The 25,164-nt window shown below is 40.3% G+C and overlaps 1 protein-coding gene across 3 annotated transcripts in view; it reads left to right on the top strand.

The window, feature by feature from the left end:
* The window catches only part of LOC127378648 (protein FAM184A-like), a 61,011-nt gene extending 38,242 nt beyond the window's left edge, over positions 1-22,769 (top strand). For 2 of the 3 annotated variants that reach the window (XM_051427740.1, XM_051427741.1), the window contains 9 exons: positions 1,352-1,466; positions 2,680-2,777; positions 5,532-5,685; positions 6,419-6,546; positions 6,669-6,853; positions 8,457-8,603; positions 8,771-8,888; positions 9,459-9,563; positions 15,971-22,769. In XM_051427740.1, coding sequence (XP_051283700.1) covers positions 1,352-1,466; positions 2,680-2,777; positions 5,532-5,685; positions 6,419-6,546; positions 6,669-6,853; positions 8,457-8,603; positions 8,771-8,888; positions 9,459-9,563; positions 15,971-15,979 — 1,059 coding nt within the window. In that variant the 3' untranslated portion in view covers positions 15,980-22,769. Of the gene's footprint in view, positions 1-1,351; positions 1,467-2,679; positions 2,778-5,531; positions 5,686-6,418; positions 6,547-6,668; positions 6,854-8,456; positions 8,604-8,770; positions 8,889-9,458; positions 9,564-12,368; positions 12,737-15,970 lie in introns of all 3 variants that reach the window. The other variant, XM_051427742.1, reaches the window with a different exon arrangement.
* Positions 22,770-25,164: the final 2,395 nt, after the last annotated feature.

Here is a 25,164-nt window from a genome sequence, read left to right on the forward strand (position 1 = left end):
GTTCATCAAAATTAATCCATTTATGAACATTAAAAAACCTTTGAGGTAAAGAAGCCAAACGTCAAACATGCCTGATTTAAAAATAGTACTATGGTGTCTGTCTGTAGGTCAAACCAGCCACCAGCCTTGCGCACCTGATTAAGTGGCAGGGAAATGATTTACTGGATATTAAACTCCCTAACTGAGCCAAGTGTCTCTGTTGTTTTGTGTGTGTGGCTGGATGTGCCGTCTTTATCTATAATGACTTCTTTTTCATTAAGATATTTTCATTACAAGGTTCTAGCCCCAGGCTGCTGTTTGTGTGTGTCGCTGTGTGCGCATGAGAGTGTGTTTAATTAAAGACATCAAGGGTTAGACACATGCACTGCAGGTTGTTTAAGGTATTTCCACCTTTTTAATCGTGTATGCCCAGTTATTTCTCTGTCAGTGTAAAAATGATTCATTGTAGCAGACAGATGCACACACACAGGAAGGGAGGAGGAGGATATACTGTATAGGTCATCTGTCTGTCTTTTTAAATCCATATCCAGGGTAAAACCCCACAACCTTCATCCCAGCCCTGCTCCTCATCCTCTCATTTTATATCCATCTTACCTTGCAGTCACTAATGTAGTACTCCGACGGCGCTAAATCCCGCCGGGGATTTAACTGCTGGAGCTTGAGGAAGAGTGGCGTGTGGAGGACCGGAGCCGTCATGCTGAGAGAGTTCACTTAGGCCCCTAATAGTTCCAGTATCTCCTCAAAACAAAACTGTTTTGTGTGCTCTGATGGGGCTTACGCTATTTTGCTTTTTGTTATTTGGCTGCGTGTGCTGACACTCACCGCCTGACAGGCTGTCGGCTCACTGAGACGAGCTGCTCTCAGCACTCACAGTGTTTGGCTCATATACATATGTCGATAACACCACCAGTGAGTAGCTGTCAAAAAATCTCGACTGAAGTAAAAACAATATGTAAAGAAACATTTTCATGTGAGGATTAAAGAAGGAAAGACAGACGCAAGAGGAAACACAGAGATGTTTTTAATGTTGACCTAATTACACATGCAGTAAATTAAACATGTTTTTTCCTAGAGATTCATGTTTCTAAAACGACTAAAGCCATTTCCTCAAAAGAAGAAATTGAGTGTGAAGTTGCTGCACACAAACAAAGCCAGTGAGAGATAGAGAACACGTCGTCACTGCTGCTCACTGTATAATTACTGTTTTTATGTCGAGGGTGTGGGCAAACTGACCTGTCGATGTCTGTTGTCTGTCAGCAAGCCTGGTACTTATATAACTGCTCTGCTCTTCAGCATGAACCAGTAATTTTATCTGCTGCTCTTTGTTTTTTCTCCCTCTCTCTCTGGTCAGATCTCTCTGTTGAAGCAGTCCCTGGAGCTGCAGTTGTCTCAGTCCCAGTCAGCTCTGCAGCAGCTGCAGTCTCAGTTCAACCAGGAGAGGGAGCTGCTGACCCAACAGCTGAAAGGTAAGCCGGCCTATGCCCCTGTCCTCCCAAGGGGGAACTGCAGCCAGAACAGGCCGATTGTTGACAACAATTAGTAGCTTAAAGTCACATTCCTCGGGGCACATGGTAGCTCACCTTGTAGAGCGCGCGCCCCATGTAGGTTCAGTCCTTACCGCAGTAGCCTGGGTTCCATGCCAACCTGCGCAACCTGCGGCCCTTTGCTGTGTGTCACCCATCTAACTCTCACACCCCCTCTTTCCTGTCTATCCTCATCTGTCTTATCTAAAATGAAATGAAATAACAAAGCATTATGTAATTACTCTACAAAATGTAATACATTTTCACTTCGTTATGTAATTACACGCATTTTTTAATAATTTATAAACTATTGTGGTTGGTATTATGAACTGCATTTTAAATAAGCTGAAGCTTTTTGATGGTCTTTTTGAGGAGCCCTGTCAAAAGACCATTGCAGGGGGCCCACTGGTAGCTCACCTGGTAGAGCTCGCTCCCCCTGTCCTAATGCTGAGTTGGTTGTTTTTTCGTGGATTCTTGCAATGCCATTAGGAGCACTAGGAGGAACCAGAGGAACCTGATTTTTTTCACAGATTATCTCTCATGTACTACAAAGTGAAAGTTTCAGAAAAATGACAAAAAGTTAATTTTAATAAAGGTTACCTACTGCAGCTTTAAGCAGAAACAGCCACAGTGAGCTGTTAGATGAAGAGCACTGGTCGACACACGCTTATTGGGGTTTATTCGCAAACAAGCACATCTCCAACACGTCAGCAAGGGAATCAGCTCCTATTACAGCACTGTGCTGTTGTTTGGAAAACCATTCATGACTTGCACACAGCATGAGATCAGGTTGTGGTTGCTTATGCTCAGCATGATGGGAATAGACCAGTTCTTTCTTTAAAAATCTGATGCAATGAAACAGAAATTCAGGATGGGCTGAAACAAAAATGCTCCACTTGCGTTTTGGTATTTTTGTGTTCAGGGGAGACTATGGATATTGATATTTTCTACTTAATTAAGAAAATTAAATAAAATGATCTGCTTGGTATCTGGTCACACGTCGTCCAGCAGTTTGTCTAAGCCCCTGTGAGGCTGGAACAGACTGCCATGTTATCTGTCTCGTTAAACAGAGTGTACATTCTCTCTCTGTGTGTGTGTGTGTGTGTGTGTGTGTGTGTGTGTGTGTGTGTGTGTGTGTGTGTGTGTGTGTTTGCAGAGATGCAGAGAGAACATCAGAGGAGAGAGCATCGATTACAGGAGGCTCACTGCTGTGCCCTGAGCACCATGGAGGAGGCCAGACAACACCAGATAAGGGTGGGATTAACACACACACACACACACACACAAACCAAGCACGTGTGCATAAAGTCTTCATTATGTGGCTTCAGATTTGTTATGTTTACTGCAGTCACAGTCGCCTTCACAAATTTGACCGACATCAGTTTTTCTTCTGAATATTGTAGGAAGAAATAAGAGCAGGATTGTAACTTTTGAAGTATCCCCACAGCAGTACATTACAATACTCTGTCTTGTACCTCTTCCATTTGTACTTTTCCCTTTACTGCATGTAATTTAGAGATGCCAGTTACCCCTCGCCCTGCAGTCTGCTGTAAAAGCTCACTGACTCTATTGTCCAAGGAGGTTGAGGACAGGACACCACAGTTTTGACGGTCTCACCAAAACAGCAACAAGGCCACAATCCCACACTGGCTTCCCACTGGTGAACACTGCCAATTAAGGAAAGCGAGAGATAATTTAGCAAAATATGACTTTATAACCTTTTTTACATGTTGAAAATGAAACAAAAACTAAGAAAAAGGTCACACTTAAAAACAAAAATGGTCCAGTGTTTAACATTTAGAAGGATCTATTGGCAGAAATAAGGGCGGTGAAGTTGCACATTGCAACTAACACACTGGTCCTTTAAGGTTACAGTAGTTAGTGGGAACAGTAACATGAATGTTACTTTGAGTTGGCTGTCAGTAGTAGGGCTGCAACTAATGATTACTCTGTTGATCATTTTCTCGCTTAATCAATTGGGCCAACTAATCAATTGCTTTTCTAATTGTTGCAGCTCTAATCAGTAGATCAATAGTATTTTAATGAAAAGTGAGTAATACCAGCTTCTGAACGCAGCTCATGGCACCTTTTAAGCTAACCTTACCATAGACAACTACAATACATGCAACCATTGTAACTGCACATCAAAGCAGCTGTTGCCTCAGTGTGCTTAGGACACATAATAATTAAAAACGCAAAATGACACTAAAATGAGATTAAAATAGATTTTTGTAAAATTGACTTAAAATCAGAAGCCGAACTCAACATAGTGTTGCGAGCTGGATGCACCGTTGCTTGGGATTAAACTGGCGTCCCTGCAGCGATGCACGAGTGCGGTTTCCTCTGAGCTGAGACACTTTAGTTCCAGCACCTTAACTTTGGGCAGAGTCAGTTGAAAATGTGCTCATTATGTGCCTGTTGTGACACTGTGCACCTGTGAAAATGCGCTTTACAGTACAAAGCAGTGCCGCTGCTGTACCTATTTTTACTGTGTTCTCATCTGCTTGTTTTGTGTAGCAGTCTGATCAGCAAAAGTCTTTAAAACAGTGTTTCTGGTGCAAGATGAGCTGCTCAGTATGAGGACTGTAAAATGGAAGATTGTCTCTGACATGGAACTTGATTAGTTGTCCTGGGATTCTCTACTGCGCGACATTATCCTGACGTTTTTTCCTCCCGAGAGGAAATTATACCTTCATACGGTTTGAAGAGTGCAGGAGTCAGTGTTCCAATTTAGTCTACAGCACACTAATTATTTCTTTGTTTGTGTGTGTAGGAAAGAAGTAAGCCACAGTAATAATTGTGAGCCTTTGAGTGATGGTCTACAAAACAAAACACAAATAGACCAAACAGTATAAGAAAAAGTTTTAGTTCTAATATGGTTGGTTTTATTTGAATCATCCACAGATAATTGGAGGTAAAAGATTCATAAAGCTATCAAATCAGCTCACAATGTTCCATTGTTGTGAAACAATTCATTAGGTTCATTTACTTTAATTTCACTCATTTCCTCGTTAAATGATATCGGAAATGAGCCAGCGTGGTAAGAGCTTATTTTAAGCTCTCATAGAATTACATTGCAGGCAGAAACATTTGAACAAAATGATTGTTGCAGCGTGTGTATGAAGGGACGTCGGCTACCTTTCAATGTTGTGTCACTTCCTCCTGGATGAGGTCATAGATCACATAATGCACCTAAATAGAAATGAGACTGTTCAGTAGGTGTGATTTCCTGCCCACAAAACAAAATAAGGGTGGTCAAAGGTCAAAGGTCACTGTGACGTCACAAACAGTGTTTTTGGTCATAATTCAAGAACTGATGACAGTATTTCACAATAGTCATAACTTCCAATTAACCAAAACTACTGCCACTGTACACATACATTATCATATATATGAGTCTGGACAGACGTGGATGTAAACTACAACTTGACTGGTTGGCGTAGTTGTAATGAACTTTGGAAGACAAACTTCACAAGCAGAAAGCAAAATATTGTTCCATTGTTTTCATACTTATTTCTTAGTTTTCTGAAACCTTGGTGGAGCTGTGTCACCAAAATCTGCTATTTGTTGGAATGTTTTGTAGCTGTAAGCAGTTCCTCTATGTCTTTCATGCAGTGCATTGTGGGACAATTGGTGTCCATCAACTGTGTTGTTGATGCACACTCAATAAACAAGAGGATTTAGCCTGCATACTTACTGTTTTGAGTGTAATTAATTTTTTTGAATTATAGTTTTTGGTCACAGCTACAGTGTTCATTTTTGCTCATTGTTTTTCTTCTGGGTTTAATTTCCCAACAACATGGCTCCATAAATGCAATGCTTTTTTTTCAGCCAGCTCTCAAGCGGCTCAAATATTTTATGTCAAAGCATCCTGTGGGTTCTGAAATGCAACACTACTCACAACTGTGTCACCACTTGTAAAAACATACATTTGATGGATTAAATCACCTCTCCTCCCTTCCCATCCTCCTCTCTCCCCTCCTCCCTCTCTTCTCTGCCCTGTGCCAGGCTCTGGAGGAGCGTCTGAAGCAGGAGCAGAGGGAGGAGGTTCACGCTCTGAAGGAGGCCCACAGGAGGACTTTAGACATCCTGAGGCAGCAGTCGGACCAGGAGCTGCAGACACTGCGCTTTGAACTGGAGGATGAGGGGAAAGCAAAGCTGGGTGAATGATAACACACATGAAAAACAAACCATTTTCATTATGTTTCCATCCACAAGGACAACCTCTCTCCTTGCGACATGATTTTCAAATTACATCAATGACTTTTCTACCCTCAGCGAAGATGTTTCTACCCACGGTGATACTGTTTGTACCTGCTGTGATGCTTATGGGCATCTTCATTCTCCATCTCCTGACTATTAAAGAATGGAAGGAAACACAGCCACCCATGAGCAAAGAGGCGATGCATCCCTCTGCAAGACATTTGAGTTCACGGGTTGAATTTTAAAAGAGCTGTTAAGGAAATCAGCATTTAAGAAGAGTAATAAGCAATAGCTAATAACACTGGGACTTAGAATGACTTTTACACACTACTTTTCGCAACAGTTTCTGTGTTAGAGTGTAAAGATGTTATAAAAGGTTCCCTGGATTTCTTTGCACTGATAATCCTAGAAGCGACTGTGATCTGTGAACAAGTACAAGTAGTCAAATATCTGACATAAAGACACAGCCTGCAACAGAAGATAATTGCCTTTGATATTTAGCTGAGCATGAGATAAAATCTCTCAAAATTAGGAGGTTTTAAAGTGAAGTCAGATGATAAGGAAAAGGATTAACAAGGAGAAAAGAGGAGATACACTGTAAATTATTTATGATCTGCCCTCAGTGATGGCACTTGTACACACAATCATATTTATTCTCGCTTCTCTTTAACTCCGGTGTCTCTCTCTGGCAGCTTCTCTCCGTGCGGAACTGAACCATCTCCACGCTACAGCCATAGAGCATCTGAAGCAGATCCACCTTAAAGAAAACACTGCCACCAAGCGAGAGCTAGAGAAAGCTATGGAGCACAGCCACCAGCAGGTCACTGTGATGAAAAAAGTTTTCTTCTTTGTTCTTTTCTTGTGTTTGCATGTGACCCAGTTAACTTCCTCCGACTGACTCATTCGTCTATTTGTTCTTCTCTGTTCATATATTGCGTCTAGGAACAAGAGCTCCTGGGTCGTATCTCAGACCTGCAAGCAGAGTTGTGTTCCCGTAGCAACCGCATCACCGATCTGGACCATGAGATCCACTCTCTGAATGAGACCATCGACACTCTGACCAGAGAGCTGGAGCTGAAGGGCAAAGAGGTGCTGCGGGTCCGCAGTGAAGCTAATCATCAGATAAGGTACGTATCACCAGCACAGTTCAGTAGAGAGAGGAAGCCAAACATCAATTTCACAATAAGACACTGCCCTTGAATACTAATTCTCTAAACGTTTTCATCTGGAGATAGTTACAACATAGTCAAAATGGAAATACCCTGACTCTCTGTCCCATGGGTCAAGTCCCAAAAATCATATGGTTCCCATGATGCTATAGTATGTATTTCTAACTCACAAATTGACCATGACTAGTAACTATTTCCATGGTCCTAAATTTCAACCAAAAAAACATTAACTCCATTGATATTACAGCTAGACAATAAATTGCTCAGGCCCATATACTGGCCAATATCAACTTATTGCAGGTACAGTATAGATAGATAGATAGATAGATAGATAGATAGATAGATAGATAGATGTATCTGTAGATGTGTTGGCCGATAAATAACAAGAAACTGAAATGCAGAAATGCCAAACTAAGTTATGAGAGTCCGACCAATATAGGATTTTTGAGACCGATACCAATTTTAGAATAAACACTCACAGATGAGTTGGCCAGTATTGTACATTTTTTAGCTGGAATTGAACCTTTTCTATGTGGATTGTGAACCAATTCTAAAATGAAAAATAACTGGAATAAAGAATATTTAAGTTTATTTATTTATTTATTTATATATAAGTTAAATAACATGTTTCTTTAACATATTTTACATTTACATACATATACATTGTCAACCAATTCCAGTTGACATTGCCTCGAGCTGCTTCTTCTCTCTTACTCTGCAGCTGGCCACAGTATGGTAAATCACAGCACACTCTGCTGGATAAACTTTGCAGTAACACCCATCCTATTGTATTATATACAGGAAAAAACGGATTTCACGTCACCGCATATCAGATAACATATATGCTAATACCGATACGATACCGATGTGTGTGCAACAGGCCAGTTTCGGCCGACTGATATATTGGTCGGGCTCTAGAGGTTTTTTGCATACAGTGTCATCATAACTCAGTTAGCATTCAGAGAGCACTGACAAAATGTAACACTCAGTATGTATGTGAGTGTGTCTCATCCTCAGGAGTGTGTATGTGAGGGTCATTATTGGTCATGCAGGCTTTAGCAGCCTGTGCTATTAACCCTGCCTGCAGTAATTCTGGTCCTGCTCATCTGCAAGCAAGGATTAACATTGTTTTTCCTGTAGGAAAACACCCTCTTTTCGTTACTTCCTTCCTCTTCAATTGCAGACAGATAAATTAGACAGATAAAGTAGCCCTGGCTTTTTAGCATTACAAGAGACCCTTCATTCCCTCCTCCAGCTGAGTTAAGTTTGCAGCTGCACATCTTGTCGTCTTCCTCTATAATTTAGTAAAAATGCGATGTCTGTCTCATGTTTCCGTACCCGGAAATTAAGTGTATGTGAGCAGTATCCATGATGGGGAACATTTGCAGTAAAAGCCCCTAATGGCACATAAGTGATGATTAATGTGTAAACTCATGCTATTGTGAAGCACTTAAGGAAAAATGAATCCAGCACACATTAGTTCAGGTTATCTTATGTCATCTTTACATGTGACTTTCTGTAGTGTTGGTTTATTTACGAGTTTTGTCTGCCTCTGGCTCAGGGCCCATGAACAAGACCTTTCAAAGAGACATGAGAGGGACCTGGGGGAGATGAGTGTAGTCCATCACAGAGAAACACAAATCATGCTGGCTGACTTCAACAAGGCCCAGGAGGTCCTCAAAGACAAGATCTCTGCTCTACAAATATTGTAAGTCACAGAAATGTGCCTCTTGTGTCGTTCCAACTGTTTCAGCATGTTTAACACAGTCTCATAGTTCTTTTTCTAATCGCTTTCTCCTCTGTAACACACTTTGTAATAAATGTTACATACCTACCTTTCTACTTTGTTTATCAATGTGATGTCTGTGTGTCCAGGTTGGAGGGGACAGAGGAGAAGCTAAGAAACAGAGAAAGCCGACCAGAAGACCTGCACATTATCGCAGAGCTCAGAGAGATGGTCACCGAGAGAGAAGCTCTGGTCAAAAAGCTGGTGGTGAGTAGAGTGGGTGGCATCTGATGTGGGAGGTGAGATCTTAGGATGGTTGGTATTGTAAGAATATCTGAAACAAAGCTTCCACAGGAGGAAAACAGCATCACAAGCCTCCACAGAAACTTCTTATAGCACAATTTTCTCAAACAATCAAATCAGATTTCTTGGATTTTTTTAATTTTTTTAAAGTATTTTTGGGGGCTATTATTGCCTTTATGATAGTGACAGCTGAAGACAGATATTGCTGGCTGACATCACAACTGTTGCTAACAGATTTTATCATCTGGAGCTGACACTGTAATTCCAGTAGAAAAATGATTAGAGCGCTGCATATTTTCACCAAAACTGCTAAATATTAAGTGTAAAAGTTCCTTCTTGACCTTGGAGATAGTAGTTTGGCAAAATAAACTGAACAAACTGCATCTTTGGGTCTTTATCAGTTAAAAGCCCTGTAAAAAGCTAGTGGGGTTAAGATGATTTTGTAAAACTAAATACACTGAGTTTGATAATCAAAAGACTTTGGGTGGATTTTGGGTGGAGTATCACTTTAACGTGGTCTTTTTTTTTTTATAGGACGACAAGAAGTTCTACCAGTTGGAGTTGGTCAACAGAGAGACAGGGTTCAACAAGGTCTTCAATTCCAGTGCCAACGTTGGTGTAATCAACCCTCTTATCAAGGTGAGTGCCTGAAAGCCCTTGTTAGTATGAGTGCTGTGGATGTCGAGGATCACTTGGGTGTTTATGACATCATCAGCCCCTCGATTGCTCCTCAGACAGCTGGAATCACAAAGTTCCCCACATGACGGACGGTGTTCTCAGTGTAATGAATTTACATGTACAGTATGTGACCGTTTATTATGCTCAACACAGTGTGAATGCTCTTTGAATGCTCACCAGTGTTTCACCCCAAAAACACCACACTTGTAGTTCGACAATGCATCCATTGGAAAATCCAAAACAGCTGTACACATTCACAGAGAGTCTGATCCAAACATAAGTTGACATCAATGAAAAAAGTGAGCACAACCTCACTGAAGCACACACACATATACACACTAGGCCTGTCACGTTAATTATGTTATCGACTTAGCGTAAAATATAAACCATCTGTATAGCCTGTCACAATATCAACGTATAGTATGATATGTGGACATGCTGTCCAATAAGAATATTTTAGCCAACAGGATACCAGAATAAACCCTTCCAGCATATGACCTTTAAGCCTTTTATTTATTTAGGCTATTTTAATATTTTATTCAGATTCCATTGTCTGAATATTCTAAAGAATCAATATTTCATTGCTCTTTGAAAGGGTGTACTTGCATTATTATGCTTATCATGTCAGTGGCATAAAATGGCCTTGAAATGACAATAATATTGTTTATCACAATGATTTCTGGGACAATATGTCATCCAACAAAATTACTTATTGTGCTTTTAATAGCAGCAAGGCAGCCACTGCATGCAGTTTGGCACAGTTATCCCCCTTTATATACAGTTGCGAAATAATTTATCGATCATTATTAAAGGTAATAAAGGTATCTGTCATAATAATGTATCTACATCAGCAAAGCTCCAACCTTTGACCAGTGAGGGACGAGGACAACTGAATCATGCTGTATTGTCATCGTTCAACTCAAACTTTAGTTCTGTATGTCAAATTATTTTCATGTTATTCAATCGTCTTCTGGTATTTGTTATTATTACCTTCCATTCAGCCTAGTGTTTGAACACTATAAATCATCAGAGCACAAAATCATCCCATTCTACCTGAAAACCTGCTGCCTGAACATTACGCACGGCCTCCCATCAAGTGTGTCGTAAAGACTGATCTCTGTGTACAAAGCTGCTCATCATCCTTCTTACGTGTACACAGCTGGCAGACCTACTGTTTGAAAGAAGGAGGCATTCAGAAACAATAATGCTTGATTTCAGCATCATAACATCAGTTTCCTCCTCCACATGCGGGCTGTTCGTGTTAGATAACATACGCATCCTTGATTCTCTCACTTACACTTCAAAGCCCCCATGTGCATGATTAGAATACTTCTGACTTAGGCAGCTCCTAGTGGTAGTACTCTGTGATAGACAGCAATACACCTCTCTTTGCAAATCAGATCCACTTTTTAGACCACCACTATTTCAACAAAATTCATCCAGTCTCTAACTTTTATTGTTATTATCATTTTAATCGGGTTATCAGGGTTCCCTGGAACTTTAGAGACTAGTTTTCCAGGAATGGAATTGATTAAAATGACCAAATATCCTGATATCCTGGAAATAATCTCTGTCGGTAGGATGAGCTGTATGACACTTCAAAGTGGGTTTACCAGATGCAAAGTGTAACTGGCATGCAGTGATCTTTTCAGCATATTCTCAGATATTCTCATTTCTACATGCATACAGCATCACATTTCTTGTTGTTGTGGTTGACAAATACATGCACAGTCGTGTTCATTGCATGTGCAACCCGGGTTATGCAATTGGCTGCACGATGACCCTAAACAGCAATTGTCCAATCATAGCTTAGCAACTGTAACTAGGAATGGCAGGTCTGTCAAGCTTTGGATTTCTCTACATGTTATTTAATATATGAAGAGTTCGGATGCTGGTTTCTCTGCTTTTAGCTTTTCCAAACGCAATGTGTAAGGACTGGATTAAACAGTGTGGGTTTTTTTGTTGTTGTAATTGTTAGCATGCCCAGCCAAACTCCTTACCCGAGATAGTGTTACATTTAACAAACACATTGGTTAGTCCTCGTCCTCAGATCTCTTATAAAATGAACATATGAACAACAAAATAAATGCAGCTCTGTAGTACTTGGGGCCCTGGAGATGAACAAATAAACAGGCTTCACTGGCAACAAATGTATCGTCCCAGGTAGGGCAATGGAACGGCATATAGAGAATCCAGTCAATTTTCAAAATAAAACATCCTGTGCAGCCTACTTACCCATGGTAGAAGCAAAAAAAGCAAGGAAAAATGACCAATAAAAGCTTCTGAAACACTGCCGGTGGGGTATGAAGCCGTGTGGAGGATGGAACAAAACACGTCACAGAGCCATGCCCTGTGGAACCAAGTGGTCACACCGCAGAGCCCTGCTGTGTGCAAGCTGTTTATTTGTTCATTATCTCATTACTTGCTCACTTTTAGCTCAGCACTTGCCCTCGTTTGGTTTGTATGGTTTGTGGTTTTACATGTTCAACACAAAAGACAAACAGGATATCTGGCTTTGGAGTAGATGTTTTTATTAATGCAATCACAGTGGAAAGGCCAGAGTAACTGGCTTTGTCAGCTCCTGCATTCTTAAATGTAATTTCAAGTAAAGGGCTTTTTGCCTTCTGGTCACCTCTGACTGTCTGTACCACATATCGGTGGTGACAGCTGCGTATGCTCTCAGTACACAGCTGATGTAGAGATGATTTGCTCCAAACTAACACAGAATCATCTTCCCCAACCCTGCCTTTCTATGTGTGTCTGTAGTCAAAAACAGGCAGCCAATCAGATCACCGCTTCACCAGCTTTCCTAGCCAGTCAGCTCTCCGATTCGTCAGCCCTCCCACCATGAGTCATGAAGGAGAGGAAGAGGAGGGACGGGAGGTGGAGGAGGTAGGACCAGGAGGCCGCTTTGTGCCTCCTCACTCCCCCCTCCAGAGGTCCCTCCCCAGACTTAGGAAAGCCCTGCCACTGTTCAGCCCTCTTTCTCTTCCCCCTCAGCATACTCCTCCTCCTTCTCCTCCTCCTCCTTCTCCTCATCCTCCACATCATCCCATGCCAAGCCTTGCTCTTCCTCATGCTCCTCATCCTCAGGAAGCCCTGGTGCAGCATCAGGGTCTACAAAGCTTTAGGAGGTGAGAACTCACTGACTTACTGCCACTGCTGCCCTCACTTCACTTTCACTCCCATAATTCAGGGAGGGAAATACGTGATGTGTGCTGCCCCCACTGTTTGTATCTCTCACCTCACTTCTTGGTTTCCCTCCCTTCTATCCTCACCCCTTTCCCCCAAACCCAAAGAAGGGCTTATTATTAAAGGGTCTATTTAAACGTCTGTATGGAGGTGTGTGTGTGGACACACAGGAGTTACTATTTGATCCCTCAAGTTTTACTTGTACAGATGTGTCAACTTTAATACTTATGAGGTCTACACCTCACTGTCCCTCCACTGACTACCTCCATCACAGCCGAGTGACTCCCACCGGCGCAGAATAATAACGAATGTTGATCCAGTGACATCAAAGTCACATGATGTGACTGTTCACTCGGAGGTTGTATTGTAGGATTTTATCTGATTTAGGACCACAGACCATCAGAACTGGAAAAGATCTGATTCTGTGTGATTTGTGCTGTTCACACTGTCATGAAAAAACATGAACAAATGAACCCAAAAAGTGAACAGAGTCGCAGGAAGTTTGTGTAAAATGAGCAGTCTGGGTGGATTTTGAGCAAATGTCTTGGTCTTTCTTTTGAATATTGCATCACAGATGAGAATTACTTTTATAACATTCTCGTCGTATTATTTATATTATATATATATATATATATATATATATATATATGTATATATACTATAGTATAGATAGATAGATAGATAGATAGATAGAAATATCTTTTAACAATCATTCATACTTAATAGGTTTTATTTTTTGACAAATTCTGTGTTTGCTTCTCTCTGACTCTTGGCTTATTAGCTATTTGTTGTGGCTGTTAAACTGAGAGTGAAGGCTCTCTGAGCTTGTGTTCAGGTCTTCAAAGTCTGGATCTTGAATAATAGTTTAAATTTAATTAAATATAAAAAGTTTTCTTACAGTCCTGACAACCAAGAACACCTGCAAGCTGTGCTAATGTTAGCTCAGCTTGTTTCTCTGATAAGATCCAGATGTACGATGACTTATCCGGTTGAAAACCACTTAGATGTTAAAAATGTGGCTTAAAACTGGATAAAAAATTAATTAATGGCAGCTTCTGGCAGACAACCACAGTCCATGCACAAAGGGGATATTACCCCATCAACAGGTGACCAATGAAACGCACCATTACCTGAATAAAATGACACATTTCTCTGGGTTTGCACATTGTTGGAAACATTTGGGATAATGTTAAGTACACAACTTAACAACATATACAACATAGGCCTAGAGTTACATGTTACAGCTTTAACTATCCTATAGAAATCTAGATGTATTCATTTCACCGAATGTTGGAGTCTTACTCCGTTAGTTCAGAGTATAGTGAAGATATAATCCCTTTTTGATCCATTATGCTTTAACATCTCATTTCCCCTTTTCCAATCATGAAACTATCACACAAGAAACCTCTTTGAAATACGCTCCAAATCTTCGCTGTCATCCCTGTCTGCCTTTAGTTGCTTATAAAGAGGAGCCAACCCTGAAACTTTGCACTTACAAATCAGTCTCAATGGGACTTAACTCAAACTCTGAATGACGCAAAGCAAGAAAAGACTGATCTAAAGGCACTGCAGTAACTTTAAAAGTCCAAGTTGCCAATGTGAAACTTGTAAGATTAGGCCTTTGTGCTTGTGCTCTTCCATACAAAAGGCAGCGGACACACAGTAAGAGGAGATGAAGCAGTGCTGCTTGCTGCAAGCACTGATTAGAAAACACCGGGAGGTCTGCCACTGGAGGGCGTAAACTGCAAAGCAGCTGGACCAAAGAGTTTCAAATCTGAATGTTTGTTCAGAAAAAATGTTTTTGGCTTTTTTTAATATATATATATAGTTATAGTAGTTTATATATACATAGTTATAGTTATAGTAGTTTGTATATACAGTATTGTATTCTGTTTGAATCTCTGAAGCAGAGCTGCATTTTAACTGTGGTCAGTTACAGTTTGTTATTCTTACATTTGGCTAACTTCCTATCAGTGCAGCTAGCAGTCCACTCCCTCCTCCCTGCGTCGCCACACTGACATTCTGCTGCCTGCCCTTGAGGACCGCCTCTTTGTAGAGTTCTCTCTCCTGATGGGATAAAGTGGAAACGGGCTACCAGAAAATGTATTCTCTCTTTACTGCAGAAAGGAGGGACTGGATTAACAAAAACAAATCACTTACAGCACCTTTAAATGTATACATGTAGTCTATAGTTTTCAGAAGCACAACTTAACTTGATGACAATGTGAGCTTATATTGTGAAAATCTTGTATCCAGTCATCTGCGACTTTATCACTATTTATATAACCTAACAAAGTGCCATCCATTGTCCCAAACACACTGGGTGTCTCAGGGAGTCTTGGACCACTCCAATGAGTACTCTACCAGTGTAGCATTATACTAATATAACATTGTCAGATTTGTGAGAGACAGTTTACAAAAAGGATACAAAATTCCACACACTTCTCAAAACAACCTTCACTCACAAAACCTTCTCCACGAAGGGCTTTGCACAGCTTTTTTTCACTGTTTTCCTCCAAAAAGACTCAGTCATCTGTAGGTGTGAATGTGTGTGTGCTTGTAGGCCTGTCACAATAATGATCAACTTATTGTACGATATATGTACAACGTGTAATTTTCACCACAATATTGGCTTAACATTAAAGAATGTCACCAACATTTTAGCCAACGTGATGTCAGAATAAACAGCAGGTTTTTACCTACCATTACTCATGATTGACTCTAAAGCCTACATCTGGGCCAAATGTTTCTTTATATAATATTTCTGGGACAATACATCAGGCCTGTGTGATGGGTTGTCAGCCTATATTTGTCAGATCTGTGATAGAATCCTTCAGGGTGTACCCCTCCTCTCGCCATCTGCATATAGAAAATGGATGGATGGAAGTTGCTGTTTATGGTTTGGTCCCAGGCTCTTCCTGTGCATGTGTCAAAGTGTCCTTGAATGTGGGGAAGTCCCTTTAATGTCACGTAAAATCATGTATGGACCAATCTGCATCCTGGACTGTGGACGTCACACCAGCATTCACTTGTTTGGTATCTACTGTGAGCACTGGTACTGCCCACTAAAATCTGTGTGTGTCTGATTGTACACATCTGTACGTCTGTGAATGTGAGCATCTCTCTGTCTCCTTACTTCTCATCTGTTTAACATCTGTTCATCTTCTCTTCCTCAGCCTTCCTGAGGACAACGCCACAGCACCATCCGACCCGAGGGGGGTTGAGGCAGGAAAAAGGAAAGAATATGTTGCAAAAGAAGAGGAGCTGTACTCGCAGTACTTCTCTTTCTGACTGGCAAAAAAACAAAAAAAATCCCAATTGTGTCAAAAATGAAGTAATGGGACAGAGAGCTAAAGTTGGACAGCGATCAAACTGAAGGTTCTGAAAGACATTAATATCAAACGTCCACAGCTAATCACAGCATTCCCATCAGTCGGGCAGTACTGAGATTCCAGTGTGACTGCAACCTTAGGGCTTCCATACGTGGTGAGCACGATGAGTAGTGTGGCTCGTCAGTGCGTCATCATGAGAGTGCACGGTAGCAGGAGGTGAGGCAATATACACACATTAGTCGACGGTCTCTGCATTTATACCATCTGCAACTGCGCACAATGTGACATTTGTATGAGCTCTAAAGTGGTAAATATAATGTCAAGTTTAAAGGACTTCATTACCCATGAGTTTTGAGGTATTGAAGAGGTTCACTTGCAGCCCTTTGAGAGGCATCTTTGGCTCTCAAGAGGAAATTTCACTGATTAACGTGATACTGAAACGTGAATGCAAAAAACTATAATGCTATGTAATTCAATATGCTACATTTAGTTTGATTTTATTTCTTTGGTTTAGAGAGGAAGAATACATTTAAATATAAGATTTTTGGTCACATGTCTAAATAATAAAGGCATAGTGCCTCTACTAATAATTATATATAAATCAATTATTTTTACCCATGCAAAGATGTTAAAAATGATGCATCCTCGAGTTTATCCCAGATTGTATCACACTTTCTGAATCAGAGCAATCACATCTTGAACTTCTATGTCAGTGCACCGATGCGAATCAGTGAATCTTACCCTCCCCAGTGTCGACAAATTAAATAACAGTCCACTGATAAAATGTAACTATATTCTTTAACATTTAAAGTCATCATATCAAGATGAGAGCTGTATTAATAACATATAATGTCTCAACAAGAAATATTGACACATTAATGTGTTATTTTAGTCGTTGGAGTAGTTGTTGGACCATCTTTCTGATTCCTGTTATGCCATATGTCAAATTTCCAGTAGAAAGGGCATTTAAAAATGAAAAAACACTCATCCTCCCAGGTCTCACACGGACAGATTGGTTTTAATATAAAGAGACTGTAGAGCTCTTACAGACATTTCAGGCACTCACCTTAGTTTTTCCTACAAATAAAGTGTTTAGATCAGTGGTTCCCAACCTTTTCCTGTAATGTACCCCCACAGCCCTGTCTAAGGTAACATTTGAGTGGTAGAAATGTATCCATTTATCCATTTCTTTTAAGCTTTATAAACCATTTTCAGATAACTACCTGGTTATTCATTACTTAAAGAAATCTAAAGTATTTTATCCACTACTTCAGGTCTTTCATGATTTTTTATAATAGTTGCCGCTCACAATTTCCACCATTCATCGATTACTTTTTAGCTATCTATTTAACCACCTAAGTATCACTATTAGATGTTATGGATAAATAGTTAATTAGCTATCCAGCTTAACAGTGACAGCCAAACCTCCAATATACATTCTTAAACCTTCATGAAATAATTCCCACCGATTCTGGAGCTCATACAAAGAAGTCATAGTAATGGTTGCAGTGAGTATGAATATAAAGACAATAGTAACATACTGTAGATTAAGAGATGTTCACCTCCATATAATTTCTTTTTTTTGTACATCAACATGTGTCTTACAAGCTGTAATTTGACTGGAAGTGCTTTGAAAGTTCATCCAGGACAAAGTGATTCTTGCCTTGATACTCGCCTTTAGTCTTTCATGCTGTGGCCCCATCTGCAGTGTAAATACACACCATGTATTTGAGGAAAAATGGACCGAGCTAGCTGCTGATTCTGGTTGTTTTTTTGGCCTCAGTGCGATGAACTACAGTATACCACAATAACGACACCAGCAAAAAAAAAAAAACTAACTTTAGCTTGCTGTCCCAGTGCTTTGACTGTGTACATACAGTATATGTTTGAAAGTCCCTTTCAAATCTCTGAGCTAGTTGAGGGGCGCTTGATTTACCATTCCAGACACCTCAACAGTCTCAGGAGGGGAAACATCAAGAGGAACTGAATCAAGCACCCCTCATATTTTTATTATTCCAGTATTTATAATGTAACAAGCTACTGTTTTTCTACGGTCTGTTTGTGATGCCAGTGGACCAGAGACATGCAGAGAAAGAGTTCTGTCAGCGACATGGAAGGAACTTTTTTAATGCCAAGTATTATGTGTTCAGTTAAACACTTAATTTCATTACAAGTTAGGAGCTTCATGTGAGCAACTCAACTCTTTTGCTACATGTCTCTGCCTGTGGGGCAGGCCATAGAGCATGTGAAAACAGAAACACTATCATAATGCTGCTGTCACTCACTTGAAACCCTCATATCTCCCGTTTTTTGGTGTACTGTCTGTTTTGACTTGACTTGACAGTTTACATAGTTCTTGTGCTGCATAATTTAAAGGTCCATTCAGTAACCTGTACAGTTTCCAAACCGCATGGTCATCATCAGCCTGAAAGAGGCTCCGTTTCTTACTTCTTACAAAGTGGATAGAGGGACGTGAGGTGTGAGAGGCTACTTCCTCTCACGCCGACACCACCGGGGTCCGTCCAACAACACAAACACATTCAGTCACATTACGGCTTCAATCGATGCTCGCGTCTCATAACAGAATCAACTGAGGCCTCAATGGTTCAGGAAGCGTTTGCATTCATGGATCATAAAATATATTAGACACAAGTCAATAATGCAATCCAATACAATCTCACCACAAAGAACCGAATCAGCCCCTTTGATAAAGTATCAACAAATATTAGTCTTTGGGTTCTAGTATTGGATTGCATTAAACTGTTTCCCTGTTTGTTTGTTTTTCATCCAGCTCCTGTACACTATATATTTTACAAAAGCCTTCTAAACCTTCAAAATAATTCAAGAAAATATATACATTAAAGCCCCTACAAGCAATCTTAATTTTGGTTTCAAGGAGAATCAGACTCAGTGGCAGGCATAACTATATAGAAATATTTGTTTATGTAGCTCATATAGAGGGGATCCGTTTCATAACCTGTCCATTTTAGAAATAAATGTGTACTATTGATTTTATTTTCATTACAGAGTAATTAACAACTAAGAACACTAATCGGCACACCAGGCACACCATTGCCGTAATACACTGTAATACCAAACCTTGTGCATCCCTCACATCAGATTATACCTAAGGGTATCGTTGGCTTATGGTATGTTATGTCTTAGCTTAGCATAAAAGCAGAAAGCATCTCCTCTCTTTAATCTGTAGGAAAAAAAGCATAAAAACATCTGTTTGTGGATCCACGGGATGTTAAGTGCGGAACTACTTCTTGGCCTGGCACATTGTCTCCGCTCGATGTCTGGCAACTTTATGCTATGCTAAGCTAAGCTAACATCTCTCAGGTATAGCTTCAGTATTAACATACAGACATGAGTGGTATCGATCTTCTCGTCTAACTTAAGGCAAAAAAGCATATTTCTTGTAAAATTTGCGGTATTCTGAAAAGAAAGATAGGATGTCAATTCTCTTGAAAATGGAAAAACTTCAAGATATTCTCTTTTTGCCTTCTTTTTTAATGGCGATTTCATAGTATATTTGTTTATTAAGTACTGAAATTCTACTTTTTTGTGTTTCCTTTGTCTCATATCACTGTTCTGTCAAATCAAAAAATGAAACACTTCCTGAAAGCAGACTGGACCTCTAGCAGACGTGTTTGTGTTTGTGCCATAAGGGAAAGACAGTCAAAATTAGCCATCAAATTAGAACATTTTATAAAAGACTTATAAAACTAACTAAATAAAGAATTTGCCTCCCTGATTTTATACTATAACTATACAGCAAACTTCTATCGCGACACTCTAATCTCTAACTGTCCCCTTATGACATGAATGCATCATAATGCCATTGAAGTTTATGTTACGCTGACACAGTATATTAAATGGTTTAATCGTATTATTGACCTGTAAAGTGACAAAACCCAGCAAAGAAAATGGACCAATAAAGACAAACAACGGTCTCCTCTCTGGGAGCGTAGACCAGACACTGAACCGCAGTTGGTTCACTCCTCCATTCGCACTGTGAAGATTATATTTATTCAAACAATTACGTTAGATATTGACATTTAAGCTTCAATGTCTGCGTCAGACTATGCAGAAGTCTTTTGTTTCTTCTTTAGTTTTTTCCTTTTACTTAATACATTTCTCACAATCGCATCCAATTTTACTGCCACTCTTTTTTTCCCTGCTTATGATTTCACATACTTGTATGTGTACTGTTTTTTCCAGCTAAAACCAAGAAGCGCATTGTGGGGGACTGCCCTATCTAACAGTGATAGAGTTTTGAATGTTTTCCTACCTTCCAGGCAGCCAGTAATTTAACTACAGTATCAAGATCCACTTACAGAAACTTGAAAGTTGGCTTTAGATGGATATTGCATCATTGTGAATTATATTTCTGCTTTATATTGTCAAATATTAAACTTTTGAAAACAATAAAAGCAGACATAACATTCACTGTGATGGATTGCCAAACTCAAGTGAGTTTAAAGTCTCAGCTTGCAGTAATGTACAGTGCGCTCTCACTCCCAACTTGTTCAATACTACCGCTTGGTCAGTGGCTCTGCAGTCAAGTTTGCAAGATTTAATATGCAACATCCGGTTAGACTTTCCAAATTAAGCCTGCAAGGTTAAGATTGTGAAACAGTCGCAGTTTAGTTAGTTCTGGGCACAAAAACTACTACTACTTACGTGCCTTGACGTAATTTAAATGCATGAATAAAAGGTAACTTATGTAATCTGTGTTACCACAGACTGTATATTTACAAATGGACGTGGTTTCCATGGCGTCACCCATAGGTTTCTGAAGTTGTGAGCTCAGTGTGGTTGGAAGTCCTGCCTCCGCCGGCTCCCAGCTGATCCAAAAATGGACGTGGTGGAGCGTGCGTGGGGCTGAGGCCGGTAAATGAAGATGAAGGTTACCGAAAACAGCCATCTGCGACAAGACCCACCTATTCATAATTTTTAAGTCTCAACGTTATATAAAATTTCATCCCTCGTACAGTTGTCATGAACAGGTAAATTAGCTATAGAAACCAAAACCGTTTTTTGCTCCAGGCTGTAAATATGTTTATTTTTGCTGTAAAGGTCGGGCATTTTAATATGGGGCCTTATGGAGATTGACTCATTACTGTAGTCAGCCTCAAGTGGCCGTTTGAGGAAATGCATTTACTTCAGTGTTTGCTTAATTTGCTAGCTACGGAGGTTGCTGCTTGTATGTAACATAAGTACGTTCCGTTAGTTAATTTGCATACATTACAAAGAAATGTACTTTTGGTTTTACATGGGACACGAAAAATTGTCCTTTAACAGCAATGCGTTCACAAATGACGCATGAGGGATATTTTGAAATGGATGGCGACTGACCTTAGCGGCAGTGTTTGAGGACTTAGGAGTGACACTGTGTTGTAATGTAAAATAAGTTTGTTCTTGACCCTGGAAACAGCCGTTGAGAAAACAGCCCCACCTCAAGCTCCATTCTGGAGCTTTCAATTATATCATAATCTTCTGCAGCAGATGGAGCTCACCTGCTTGCCATGGAATTGTAGATGTTGAAATTTCCACTGTTTTCTGAGCACTTTAAGGACTTCTTGTCCATGTTGGCTTAAATGTTGAGGTTCAAAGTTCAGTCTTGATCTTGGGAACAGCAGCTGAGAGAACAATCTTACCACATTTAGGTCCATTCAGTAACCGTTCCGGAGCTCTTATAATCAAATGACATGGTCTTCATCAGCAGATGGAGTTGGATAACAGTTTGACAGCTGAGCAAACTCCATCTGCTGACAAAGATCATGTGATTAGAAAGCTCCCGAACAGCTACTGAATGGACCTCGTAGTGAGATGCTTATTATGAATGAACAAACCACTGGTATGGTCCCTAAAGTTGTGTTTACTTGTTTAAGATAGCAAGTTTATTTTTTACATAATTGTTCCATTCACATATTTGTTATTCTTTCTATACTGTTTGATTTGTAATTTATGCATTTGCTCACACTGTATTGGTTTAATTGACCCATTTGTTTGAATGTGCCACATCTGAATTGTTTTAAAGAATACCACTCAGTTAAAGGTGTTTCTTGGAGCCTGCCTCTTGTGGTCATCAGCAGAACTGCAGGCATTGCCATCACATGACCTTTGTCCATCGTTGCCCCAAGGTTTATGAAGGTCTTTTTGAATTGTTGTAACCTTTAAAAATGAATGGGCATTCATGGGAACATCAACTCTTGTTTCTCAGCACCTGACAGAAACTTCTGGAGGTTTTTTTAAACACTGGCATCAGCTGGCCATCAGTGAACCATAGGAACTGCAACTTATTAAAACTTGTCTGTTTAGTTTTTTTGGATGTACGATATACCGTTCAGGGCTCAGTTCATTTCACTTTCAACTCCGTTTTTTTCCAGAACAGAAAAAAAATGGAAAATTGTGACGTCTCTACATTTTAAGAAATAAACTGTAAACTGTTGTTGCAGTTTGTATTTGAACCGAGTTGAAAGTGATTTGATGTCGCCCTTGTGACTTATCATTTAATGATGTCCGTCTTGCCATTTTTGAAGTAAAATATATAATAATTATTGCAACAATATTTATTTATATTTATATCATTTCTGTTGTACGTTATGGAACAGTAAAATTATCATTGTGAGATAAAGCTTTCTGTCGTGCTCCTTTAAGTGTGTGTGAGAGAGAGAGAGAGAGAGAGAGAGAGAGAGAGAGAGAGAGAGAGAGAGAGAGAGAGAGAGAGAGAGAGAGAGAGAGAGAGAGAGAGAGAGAGAGAGAGAGAGAGAGAGAAACCTCCTGTATGCAGCTGTTTTTCGCAGATACAAACACACATCATGGAATTAGATTTAGCTCCCAGAAGCCCTAATGAGCAGTTTATGCTCAGTTAGTAATTCCTGCTGTGATGGTAGCCACCTAATGTGATTTATGCAAATGACTTTATGCAAACAGCATTCTTTGGCTCAGACTGAGAGATAAATATTCTTCATATATAATGACCAGGTCACAAGGTTGACACTGAGGTAAGGTAAGAAAAATATATAAAGCTTTTTAAACAACTTGCAGTTTTAGTTATTTGTGTATTAGGCCATATGAGTGACATTTGTCACTTCAGGGCCTCCATACCATACATTTTAGACACGAGCCTCCTTTGTTCATATAAATACAATGAGTAGAATGTGGCAACAGGAGCCGTGTATAGTTCTCTTCATCCCACACATGAAAGATGAGATTGAAAGGCCACTGCAGAGCAGGATTAAGTCTTGCATGTTGGGCTTGATGCCATTTTGGCTGCTCTGCTCTGTGGATGTCATTAAAGTAGCTTAAGCTGTACACAGTGTTTGACATGTCTGCTGTTGTCACTAAGGAAGCTGTTTCATAGACAAAGGGCACTCTAAATAAAAAAATTGAGTATTAAGTATTCCCTCTCTATTTAAAAGTATTTAGATTCTAACTCGTAGAGTGCACTCTAGTCCTTGTAGACTTTATTTCTTTTTAACTAATTTAATTTCCTTTTTATTATGTTGAGCAGCACAAGCTTTCCAGGTGGTTTCTTTATTGTTTGTATGTATTGATGTATAAGTGTTTACACATGATTCCCACAGGCAAAGGTCAAAGTAATTTACCACAAAATGTAAATATTTCTTTCACACAAATTTTATCCTCTCAACTCTCTTAAACTTGTGTGGAAAGGAAAAGAAATATCCTTGCTGCCCTATCAGGACCTGACCTTATCTAGTTGCTAGGTTAAAAAAAAGACTGTCAGGGAGCTCTGTGATAGGCGCTCCTTTTAGCGAAGCCACGCCCCTGACATTAAATTAACTACATTCACCTCTAAGACTGGGGGTTTGTTTATCGATGAAATACCGATTTCTTTTTTTGATTAGCACCTGTGTTTACCTTACTATTTCATGTCAAAGTGGCTGCCATGAAAAAGGTCTATTACACTAATGTGTTTGGTGATTTTTGTACCTATAGTTTGTTTTAAGTAAAAAAAAATAAGGGAACACTCAATCATCACAGTATAACACCAAGTCAGTTAAACTTCAGGGTTATCAATCTATCCAGTTAGGAAGCGTATGCGATTGTGAATCAATTTAAACTGTTTTGGTGCAAATTAAAGTAACCACAGGTGCACTGGAGAGGCAACAGCAAGACAACCCCCAAAAAGGGAATGGTTTTGCAGGTGGTGGCCACAGACGATTGCTCTCTCCTAATCCTTCCTGACTGATTCTTCTCTAGTTTTGCATTTTGCTAGTGTCCTTGTCACTACTGGTAGCATAAGGCAGTACCTGCAGCCCATTCAGGTTCCACAGGTAGCTCAGGTCCTCCAGGATGGCACATCAATACATGCCGTCGCAAGACGGTTCAAAGTGTATCCCACACAAGAGCATGGAGGAGATACCAGGAGACACATTGCACAAGGAGAGCTGGACAGGGCCGTAGAAGGGCATCAACCCAGCAGCAGGACCAGTATCTGCTCCTTTGTGGGGGAGGAACAGGAGGAGCACTGCCATAGCCCTACAAAATGACCTCCGGTGGGCTACTGGTGTCCCTGAGGGGTGTATGACGGCCCGACGTCCTCTAGTGGGACCTGTGCTCACAGCCCAGCACCGTGCAGCTCGATTGGCATTCGCCAGAGAAAACCAGAATTGGCAGGTATTGGCGCCCTGTTCTCTTCACAGATGAGAGCAGGTTCACACTGAGCACATGTGACAGATGTGAAAGAGTCTGGAGACGCTGTAGTGATCCTTATGCTGCCTGCAACATCATCCAGCATGACTGGATTTGCAGTGGGTCAGTGATGGTCTGGGAAGGTATATCCTTGGAGGGTTGCACAGACCTCCACGTGCTAGCCAATGGTACCCTGACTGCCGTACCCTGTTAGGTACCTGGATGAAATCAGAGCCATTATCAGACCTTATGCTGGTGCAGTGGGCCCAGGGTTCCTCCTGGTGCAGGACAATGCCCGGCCTTATTGTAGTCAGAGTGTGTAGGCAGTTCCTGGAGTCCATTAACTGGCCCTCACGTTCCCCAGACCTGAATCC

Source organism: Dicentrarchus labrax, unplaced genomic scaffold (genome assembly GCF_905237075.1).
Source record: "Dicentrarchus labrax unplaced genomic scaffold, dlabrax2021, whole genome shotgun sequence".
Lineage (NCBI taxonomy): Eukaryota > Metazoa > Chordata > Actinopteri > Moronidae > Dicentrarchus > Dicentrarchus labrax.